Below are 11,203 nucleotides of genomic sequence, written 5' to 3' on the forward strand. Positions count from 1 at the left end.
TTTTTTATTCTGTAAAGTTAGCAGGGTACCAGCACTCAGAAGGACTGCTGAAAAGAAAAAAAGGCACCCCAAACTCAGCGATTCATAACATCTCCCTTCCCCCAAAACCTTAAACTAACTGTATCAAGGCAAAGAAATTCAGGGCAAATCCCTACCATGCAGTTTTCTACTGCAGTAAGTCCACAGTCATTTTCCACTCCAAGCTGGAAGGTGGAGACCAAGTATTCAACCAGAGTGCTCACTGGAAACTGGCTGGAGGAGAGGAGGAAGGTAAGAAAAGAGAAGGTGGACAGAGGGCTCAGAGGGGGACCTGGCAGGGAGAGTTAGGAACGAGGGCTTTATTATTTCCAAATCAAGAGCCATAGACGGTTGTAATTTAAGAAGGTGGCACTAGGGACTCTGTGCTATATGTAGGGAGTTATGTTCAAGCAGTCATCAACATCCCTATTACATCTTGAAAACATCATAGGACAGGTGTCAATATGGTTGTGCCTCACAGCAATATATTCCGTGGAGTGTTTCTAGGCACCCGATGTTCCCTACTTCTGCTGCATCTTGATTTGAAGACCGTCTGCTCTCCCTGGGCTGGGCCTTCCCAGAAGGTGTTACCTGCCAGGACAGGCTGGAAACTCCTTGTGTTGATGCCTGGGGGTGAACCGCTGCTCTCTGCCACCTGTTGCACAAGCCTGCCCTGCCTGTGCATTTCAGTTTTCACTTGCAAAATAGAACAAATGGGCCTTTGATGTTCCCATGTACTTTCCAGGCCGTCACAAAATACTTTGCCTGGATTGGCATACTTAAAATTGAGTATCTTCATATGGGGCAATCAAGACTGACCCACTTAAATTTCCACAGAGACATCTAGACATCCTCACGTCTTCCTGGAAAATAGACAAGGGAAAGAAGCTGAGATAGAACTGGCAGCTTTGGTGTAAGTGTGGAGAAGGTTGATGGTGACTTCTGAGAACTGCAAAAGGCTGTTTTCATGGGGAATATTAGCATTTACTACCCCTCTGGCCAGACATGGCTTGTGGCCATTGTCAGCTCTGACAGTACTTGGCTTTGTCTGGGAAACAGGTGTGTGTAAGGAAAGTTTCAAGGGCAAGAAGGACTGGCTGAGCAATCCCTCCACAATCCTGTAGGTAAGGTACTACCCAGGGATATTATGGGCCTTACACCTAGAGGAGATTGCATAAAGAGAGCAGAGTTGGTGTGATGTCAGAAAGATGGCCTATTAAGAACCTCCAGGTTCCTTGTCTTTCCATGTTAACACTTAAAAATCAAATCTAGCCTAACAGAAACAATGATACAGGAACTCTGGAAAACAAAGGTTTAAAGCAAACAATCAAATGCCTAATTTAGAAAAAGCCAAGTTCAAAATAGTAGGAAGTTCCCCAGTGTTTTTACTTGCCCTTTCCCCATCCCCTCCCCAGCCCAGCATCGCGCAGCATGAGGGAAGCAGTGGCCCAGCTCCTTGTTCCCTCCCTCAAACCCAAAGGGAGTGGAGTAATCTGTCTGTAAGTTGCGTGAGGGATTGGTCTCTGTTTTGGCTCTCTCAGAGCACAGACAGGGAGAAGTAGATAGTTCATTTCAGACTAGGAAGAGCTGTGGAAAGCAGCAGTGGTCACAGCTAGTGAAAGCTGCCAGGGGACCACAAATTTGCAAATGTCTGGGGCAAGAAATTACAGGTAGAGGAATGCAACAGAACATCCAAGTCCCTGAGAAGAAGCTGGGGAGAGATTCCTTAGAAAATTAAGGCATTTTAAAGCAGCCATGCATACAGCAGAAATATAAAGCACACACATGGACACACATGGGGACGGGGACACACACACACACACACACACACACACACACACACACACACAGAGGGCTAGGCAGGATGGTTGCTCCTGCTCAGGAAAGTCCTGAGAAGAACTTAAACCTTCATACCTGACTGATTCCAAGGCTCAGAACATGCCCTGCTACTTTAGTGGAGGTCTTTCCTTGAATGGAACCTGTCTGTAAAGACTAGAAGAGATGGTTGTTTTTTCAAGTGCTCAATGTTCAGCTGAAAATAATAATAATAAAAAAAAAAGACAAGGAATACCAAGAAACAGGAAAACATGGCCTATTCCAAGGAAGAAAATAAAGTGGCACAAATGGTCCCTGAAGAAACACAGGCAGCGGAAGTACCAGACAAAAACTTTAAAACAACTGTCTTAAATGTGCTTAAAGAGCTGAAAGAAAATGTGGACAAAGGAACAAAGGAAGTCAGGAAAATGGTATATGAGCAAAATGAGAATATTAATGAAAGATAAAAATTATACAAAGGAACCAAACAAAAATGATGGAGCTGAAAAATACAGTAACTAAACTGAAAAAATTCCCTAGAGGCATTCAGCAGTGGACTTGAACACAAAGAAGAAAGAATCAGAGGACTTGAAGACAGATTATTTGAAATTATTGAGTCTAGGGAGCAAAAGAAATATGAAAGAAGAAAAGTTAACAGAGCCCAAGGACTCATGCAACATCATCAAACTGACCAGCATTCAGATTATGGGGGGAAAAAGAAAGAAAGGGGCAGAGAAATTACTTGAAGAAATAATGGCCGAAAATTTCCCAGACAGGAAGAAAAGACATGTATCTACAAATCCAAGACGCTTAATGAAGTCCAAATAAGATAAATCCCCAAAGAGACCCACACAGAGACAATTATAATCAAACTGTTGAAAGACAAATACAAAGAGAGACCCTTGGAAGCAGCAAGAGAAAAATGACTCATCATACACAAGGAAGCCTTAATAAGACTATCGTTAGATTTCACAGCAGAAACGTTGCAGGTCAGAAGGCAGTGGGGCGATATACTTAAAGGGCTCAAAAACGACAGAAAATACACCCCACTATCAACTCAGAGTACTTTAGCCAGCAAAACTGTCCTTCAAAAATGGAGAAATTTAAATGTCCCCAGATTAAACAAAAGCTGAGGGAGTTCATTACCACCGGATCTGCCCTACGAGAAATGCTACAGAGAATCCTTGAAGTTGAAATGGAGCAATGCTAGACAGTAATTTGAAGCCATATGAAAATATAAAGACCTCTGATAAAGACAAACACACAGGCAAATATAAAAACCATTATTATTGCAGTTTTGGTTTATAATTCCACTATTTTCTACAGGATTAAAAATGCATAGAAATAATTATAAATCCATGTTAATGGGTACGCAGTATGTCAAGATGGAATTGTGATGTCAATAACATAAAATGGGAGAGGGCAGAGCTGTAAAGGAGTGTTTTTATTAGTAAGTTAAGTCAAGCTGGTATCAATTTTAAATAGATTGTTGTAAATTTAAGATGTTATGTGTAATCCCCATGATAGCTACAAAGAAAATATCTCTAGAATATATATGAAAGGAAATAAGAAAGAAATAAAAATGTGTCACTATAAAAAAAAAAACAAGTAAACACAAAGAAAGGCAGTAATGGAGGAAATGAGAGACCAAAACCCCTGCAAAATATACAAAAAATAAATAACAAAATGAGATCATTGTTTTTTCCAATGCTCAATGTTCAACCAAAAAATTACTTGAAATATAAATAGATTAAACACTCATCGAAAGACACAGACTGGTAGATTGGGGGGAAAAATCCAGGATTCCCCTATATGCCATCTATGAGACCATCTTTAAATCTAAGGACATGCATAGGTTGAAAATGATAAATAGAAAAAGATATCCCTGCAAGTAGTAACCAAAAGAGAGTGAGGTGTCTATACTAATATCCTAAAAAAAGATTTTAAGTCATCAAATGTTACAAGAGCCAAAGAAAGTGTATTTGGATGAGAGGGTTATGAAGAAATAGAAAATCTGAATAGAACTATAACTAGTGAAGAAATTGAATCAGTAATCAAAAACCTCCCCCAAATAAAACCACGACTAGGCGGCATCACTGGTAAATTCTACCTCATTGTTACTTAACGTAACAAATGTCATATAAGAAAAGCCCACCACTAACACCATATTTGTGTGAAATAAGTCAGACCCTTACCTCACACCATATTCAAATAGTAATTCAAAAAGGTTTGAAGACCCAGATGTAAGACATAAAACTATAAACGTCTTAGAAGAAAACACATGAGAAAAGCTTCGTGACATTGAATCTGGTCGTGATTTCTTGGCTATGACATCAAAGACACAGGCAACAAGAGAAAAAAAATGGGTAAATTGAACTTCATCAAAATTAAAAATTTTATGCACCGACAGAATGAAAGCAGGACCTTGAAGAGGGACACTTGTATGTTCACGTTCATAGTAGCATTATGCGCACTAGCTAAAATGTAGCAGCAACCCGATGACCAATGAATAGATAAGCCAAATGGAGCACATGCATACGATGGAATATTATTCAGCCTTTAAAAGAAAGAAAATCATGACACACGGCAATGGATGAACCTTGAAGACACTATGCTAAGTCAAATGAGCCAGTCACCAAAAGTCAAATAGTATATCATATACTTCCACTTATCTGAGGTACCTAGAGTAGACAAATTCACAGAGACAGAAACTAGAATGGTGGCTGCCAGGGCCTGAGGGAGCGGAGAATGGGGAGTTGCTGCTTAATTGGGACAAGGTTTGAGATGATGATAAGTTTCTGGAGATGGATGGTGGTGATGGTGGTACAACCATGAGAATGTACTTTGAATGCCACCGAACTGTACATTTAAAAATGGTTAAAATGGTCAATTTTATTATGCACATTTTACTACAATAAACTTTTTAAACAGAATCAACCAGAATGTGATGGAGGAAAGAAAGGAGAGTTGGGAAGAGTTAGGAACAAAGGAGGAAGAAAAAGGGAGGAGGCAAGTAGGAGGGAGGAGCAGAGAGAGAGAAGATGAGAGAGGGGACGGGGCAGATGTGGTCAGGTGAGACCAGGTCGGCTTTCCCGAGGGGTCTCGGAGGGGCAGGGGCACTAAGTCCCTGAGCACACTCCTTTCCAAGTGCTGGCAGGGGCGGGGTGTTAGTAAGCCTGTGTTGTGCGGGATGCCCTTTCCAGCAGCTGGGAGCAGAGGGGATGCAGCAGACGTTTGAGAAGGGGCATCACAGAAGTTGTCCTGAGTATCTGGTCTTTTCCAGTTCACGAAAGACACTGAGAAAACACCCCAGTCCATTTACAGAAAAGAGTACGTCCCCTTCCCGGGCCACAGACCGGACCGCATCTCCATGTGGTACAGCAAGAGGAGAGTTGAGGTAAGTGGGCTCCGAGCCCCACGCTCTGGCCCGGGTCCCTCCCAAGACTCAGGAGCCACTGACAGCCAGACGTCTCTAGGCTCGGCTCCCTCCTGGAACTCAAGAGCGGTCTCTTTAATACCCTCTCCAGCGGAAAGGCTGACGATCTCATTTACCCTTGTTTACTCATGGAGCAGAAGTCCATCTAATTCAGGCTGGTAGCGTTCCCCTTGTCAGGTATCCCAGAACTTTCCTGGACCACTTCTCCCGTGTCTCCACACTCTGCCAACAGGATGCAGGCAAAGGATGCAGGAAACAAAGGTAAACGTTGGCTTAAGGTGAATGTAGTCAGGAATCACACAAGGCGCTGCCAGCGTAAGTCGTGGTGATGTCCAGACAGACGGTGTTTGTATCACCTAAGCCCAAGCTTCTCGTTCTTTCGTATGAGAAGTTCAGGACCTTTCAACGCTCTCTCACTCTTGGGTGCCTGCTTGTGCATGTGGATGTGCTCCAGGCCTCCAAAGCAGGGGCACTGCAACCTCAGAACGTGCCTCCCCCGCCCAAGACCAGGCATTTGAGACATTTATTAGCCTAGGGGAGAGTGTGCCAGAAGCTCAGAGATCCTGGCCACGCCAGGAGCAGCAGAGAGAGCCTCCCCATCCCCAGACCTCATGGGTACCGCCCACCAGCCTCAGCCTGGGAGGAATAAGCCTACAGGCGCCCACCCCTGGGGTGCACAGACGCGCCCTGTCCCCGCCATGCTCCGAGTGTTCCCCGAAGTTGCTGCTTTTGACACCTGCTGCAGGTGCAGGTGATTTCTGTACACCCCCACCTCCCGTCCCACTAACCCCACCTCTGCCTAACTTCACGGTGGGGACAGGGAGGCACAGAAGGAGGGGCGGACATCTGTCAGGATGAAACATTTTAGAGCTGGAAGGGACCCAAGGGACTGTCCAGCTCAGTGCCCTCATTTTCAGATAAAAGGTGCCCAAGGGTGGTGAGTGTCCTGTCTGAAGCTGCGTGGCTTGTTGGTAAGGGACTGAGCAGGGGGCTGCTTGGCAAATTGAGAAAACAAGCAGGGAGTCCCCTCAGGTCCCTTTTCATCATCTACCAGAGCTGACTCTCCATCTTCTACATTTGGGGATTCATGTTAGGATAAACAGTGTCAGATTTTCAGCTCTGTGCTAGCATCCCTGGACCACACTGGCATCCCTCGGACCGTGCTGATGCTCTGGGGCTGCCAACCATTCGCACTGGTGTACACTAAAAACACGAATGCATTTTGATACAGGGAAGTCAAAATTAGAACCCACAATCTGGGGCTGCCAGCCCCCAGCCAGCAATGTACATGAGGCATTTAGCCTAGGTCTCAGTATACATTAGGTGCCCTTTCTTGTAGACCTTTGTTGCCCATCATAAACCCTGATGAAACACATATGCACAGTCTGGTAAACATTAAGATATCTCCTCCAACACGCACACAAAATGGAACCAAGCAATCAGATATTCGTTCCTAGGGACTCTGTTCCAATAGCCCGCTTGTGTGCGGAGGACCCTGGACACAGCATCTCTTCCACACGGCTGTTTCACTTCTGTCAGCTCTTCCGTGTGCTTCACCCTGTGCTCCCCCGCTTGGATGGCCTCCTTTGCCATCTCCTGCCCCACTTCTCTCTTCTCCCTTCTCAGGAAAACACGACCTCTGCTCTTCAAACTGCCCATGGGTAGATGGCATTATTATCTCCTAGGCAAGTGCATGAATCGTGTTTTTTATTTTCTGTATTTTATGATGCTTTTAAATTTGAGGGGCCTTACGAATCCTGGAGAGGCTGCCCTTCCCAGGGCTAGGCTAATTCCTAGGGCTAGTCACCACCTTGCCTGCCACCATGCCTTTCAGATGCACACCGACCAATCAAGAGTCCATCCCTCCAATGCCTCCTTTATCTAATAATGCTCATGCACCGGAAGCCGATTTCCCCCTGTCCTCAATCACTCCAGGGCCAGGTGCACCCAGAGACACCCTATAGCCTAGAGCCTGCTGAAGGTATCTGCACTGTGCCATCCTACACTTCTCGAACTTGCCACCTGCCTCGCCCTTTCCTCTGCTGGAAACTACAACAAAAGCCCTGGGCCATGCTCTCCCTTCACTCCCTCTGCCTCCTGACCGGCCCTGGTGCTTCCCACGTGGCCCTGCCTGATGCGGTGTGCCCCGTCCTGTTGGGACTTGTAAGTAATAAGCTCTTCTTTCAGGGGCAGTTGTCTCTACGTCTGTCAGCTCACCATACCCGATCAAAAAAAAAAAAATCCTGTGTACGTAGTCAAGGAAGCAGAGCTGTTCCCCACATCAAGGGAAACAGAAAGAAAATCCCCCTTGGCCTCTCTCCTTTACCCCTGCCGCGTTGCCTCCTTAGAACTTCCCTTGGTTGATGGGAACCCCTCCAACTTGCTTTCCCTGACCTTGGAAGTATACTCCGGGCACCCGGTGATGTGGATCTTGGGAACCCCTGCTTAATATTTGCGCCCATCCACCCTCGTCTCCTTCTGGCATTGTGATCTGACTGATTTACAGAACCGCCACTTGAAATATTGGGTGCAGCCAGCCTTTTTAGACCACAGCAGACACAGACCTCCCCGTCTGCTCCAGACAAGAGGACGAGCATGGAAATCCACATTATCCTCCCCTGTAAATCAGCCCAGGCCCCTAGATTCCCCTCCAGGGCCGAGAGGATTTTCTTAGGCAAAGCACTGATTCAGGCAAACGTCCCAGAGTAAGGAGAACATGGCTTTCTTCCCCCCTGTAAATAACTCCCCACCAAAGAAATCACTCTCTGAGCCTCCAGCTGAGGGAGCCATAAATCCTTTGCAGGAGAAGGCAATTTATGGAGCGTTCGCTGACTCTTCCCATAGTAACTGACTGAAACAGAAGGAGCAGACGCCAGGCTCAGCATTCAGCATCTTCCACTTGCCATGGAAATAGGCGCTTGGATGGATGAGACTTGGGACAAATCAAAGGGGGTAATTTCAGATCACCAGGGCGTGCAATGAGATGGCTCCAACTTCCTATTCAGCTGGGTGTCCTGACTTTCATTTTAATGTGTCCTCATAGCTCACTCTAGGGACTTGGCACAGGCTGGGGGCCAGTCATACAGAGAACTGACAGCAGCTGAGCTGGGACGTGTGTCTGAAGGTGAGCTGTGTTGCAGTGGGACAGACAGGTGTGTCCCCCATTGGTGGCCCTCAGGGTTCAGGCGGCCACATTCCTATGGAGCCCCCTCTCCATCAGACCTCTAGGGCGGGCAGCCTCTGCCTCCATCCACAGCCAGGTGGATGCCGTGCTCCAGTTGGTAACAAGTCCACTGCGTCTGTCCTTCCAGGGGCTCCCGTACAAACACCTGATCACCCACCACCAGGAGCCCTCGCACCACCACCTGATCAGCACGTATGATGACCATTACAACCGGCATAACTATAACCCGGACCTGCCCCGGCTCCGCACTTGGAATGGACATCAGCTGCTGTGGCTCCCAGAGAAATCTGACTTCCCCCTTCTCGGTATTTTTATAATTCGGGATTGCCCCTTGGATTGGGTTCTGAGGGGTCCTTAGCCACCTAGGGCTGGGGTGTGCCCTCCTCGTGCAGAAGGGCCCTTGCAGGTGGCCCTGGTTCCAGCAGAGCATCGGGATGAGAAGATAGGGGTGCATCCTATTTACCCTCCAGGTCACCTGTCCCTTCCCTGTGACAGTGGAAGATGCTGCTTTGTGATGAAGCCGTCACCTGCAGCAACGTTTCCCTGGAGCACAGGTGGTGTGGAGCAACGTCGCTGCACACTCGTATCCGTCATCCATTCCATAAATACTGATTGTTCCCCGGGTGACATGCCCTATTGTAGCACCTGGGGACAGAGCAGTGACAAAAGAGGGCGGAATTCCTGCCCTCGGGGAGTTGATATCCCAGTGGAAAGACAGAGGAGACACCATTAACAACTGAGATGACTTAAGATCTAGTAAATATGATCACCTTGGACCAGGATATATGGTCCGAAGAAAAGAAAACGTGTAGCAGAGAGAAAGTGAGGCAGGCGTGTTGATTCTCATTTGGCTGGAGTGACAGGGATGGTCTTTCTCGAGGAGACAGCTGTGTGGAGAAAAAGGGAGCCATGCAGGAACTGGGGGGAAGAGCATTCCTGGGAAGGCGAGAGCAAGCGGAAAATCTGCAAGGCAGGGGTAGAGGAAGTCCGTAGGGGCTCACAGGCCGCCGTAAGGGGTGTGAGTTTTCTTCCCGCGAGAACAAGACTTTGAACAGATTTACAAAGCAAGTGCCTTGATCCGATTTACATTTCAAGCTACCCGCCATCCTTTGGCTCCAACTTTTTGCAGTCCTAACCGTGGATGCCAAGGGACGTAGATAGGGCAGAGAGTGAGCTGCTTGTCACAATGCATTCCTTTTGCAAGGGTCTCTCCTCCAGATCAATCTCACAAGCTCTCACTCCTCCCTTCCCTTTTGGGGTGGGACAGTAAGTTACCCAGGAGCTGACGGGGTCACCTTCCATCAGGTCACGGGGCTCACTCTCCCAAGGCTCTGCCAGTGCCCGGCCCATCCTGGGGACACAGGGAGCAGGCCGCACGCTGAGGCTCTCAGCGGTTGGCAGAAGCAATACTCTCGGCCAGCCTCCCCCTCCCTCCCATGTGCTGCCAGCCCAGGTCCCGGGCACAGCAGCCTGGGAAAGCCTCTGCGCCCCTTCTCCTGGCCCTGCCGGGCTGGCCTCCTCCTCTAAACCCTGTTCCCCCGGACCCCGCTTCGTCCCGCAGCTCCCCCTACAAACTATGGACTCTCTGAGCAGCTGAAGCGGAGATGGCTCGCCCCACGCGAGGCGGCCCCGAGGGAGAGCACTCACACTGCCTCCTTCCCCAGACCTCCATCGGGTGCTCTGTCCCGGCGGGAGCATGCGATTCCAGTGCCCCCTCCTCGCCTGCAGCCTGTCCCGCGCTTCTGAGAACGGCCACCCGCCCTCCCCGGCAGCGTAGGTGGAATCACCTGGAGACCCACCGCCCCATCAGATCTGCCAGACAGCAGGAGGCTGCAGACTCCCAGAGTTTTAAATCTGGCCCATCTGAGGGGCCCCTGGAATCATGGTCTGTGTTTTATATTCCAGCCCCTCCTCCAAACCCACAGATTCCTTTCTTTTCCAGCCCACAAATAAAGGCCTTTGACATAAGGAGTGTCATGTATGTGTAGAAGACAGACCTGAATGTCACGAGAAGCGGGAGGGACCCTTAAGTTCCCTCACTTCACACAAGGGGAAACTGAGGCCCAGAGAGGTGACATGACTCACAGCTTAGTCTGTCCTCTCCAGGAGTAATGTTTGTTGAATGACTGACAGACAGGAGGAAGGGGGAACAGAGGAAGGCTGTGGCAGAGGACACAAGTGACAGCTGAGGGTGGAGCCAGCTGCCCCCCTCACACCTCCAGCAGATATCCGTTCATCCCACAAACATCCATGGAGCCATGATCAAACCAGCCTCTGGCCTCAGAGCCTTCAGTCCAGCAAAAGAAAGAGTTAACAAATACTTACAGGACAGGGTGACGTCGGGGGACAGGCTTACAGAAGTCGGGATCTTGGGGGCCAGCGGCTCACAAGGGAGAACCATAGGGTGTGCAGAAGTAAAGGGGTGCCATGAGAGCTCGGGAATGGGGGTGTGGAGACATGATCTAGTCTGGGAAGGCTTCCTGGAGGAGGGGACATTGAGGCTGAATGCTGAGAGGGACGAGCCAGGTGCAGGGGCAGCTGGGGTGGGAAGACAGGGTGGCTCGGGCTGCAGGGATAGCTCTGTGTGGCTGTGAGCTGGGAAGAAGCTTGGCAGGTTTGTTCAAGGCCCAGGAAGATGGTGCATTAGGTCCTACTGCTGCCGTAACAAATACCACAAACGTGATGTCTTAAAGCAACACACGTTTATTCACTTACAGCTCCCCGGGTGTCAGACCATAGGGGAGCCTCTG

General features: G+C 48.4%; 1 protein-coding gene across 2 annotated transcripts; it reads left to right on the forward strand.

Moving 5' to 3' along the window:
- The first annotated feature begins 120 nt into the window (after window positions 1-120).
- On the forward strand, window positions 121-10,199 carry C13H1orf158 (chromosome 13 C1orf158 homolog). Of its 2 annotated transcripts, XM_032494768.1 has the most exons (4): window positions 121-270; window positions 5,117-5,230; window positions 8,581-8,758; window positions 10,015-10,199. In XM_032494768.1, exons 1-4 carry the CDS (start codon window positions 157-159, stop codon window positions 10,197-10,199), a joined length of 591 nt encoding a protein of 196 aa, XP_032350659.1. In that variant the 5' UTR covers window positions 121-156. The 2 variants fall into 2 exon arrangements, with proteins under 2 accessions (XP_032350659.1, XP_032350660.1); XM_032494769.1 differs by lacking the exon at window positions 5,117-5,230.
- Window positions 10,200-11,203: the final 1,004 nt, after the last annotated feature.

The sequence above is a fragment of the Camelus ferus genome, chromosome 13 (assembly GCF_009834535.1).
Source record: "Camelus ferus isolate YT-003-E chromosome 13, BCGSAC_Cfer_1.0, whole genome shotgun sequence".
NCBI classification, from domain to species: Eukaryota; Metazoa; Chordata; class Mammalia; order Artiodactyla; family Camelidae; genus Camelus; species Camelus ferus.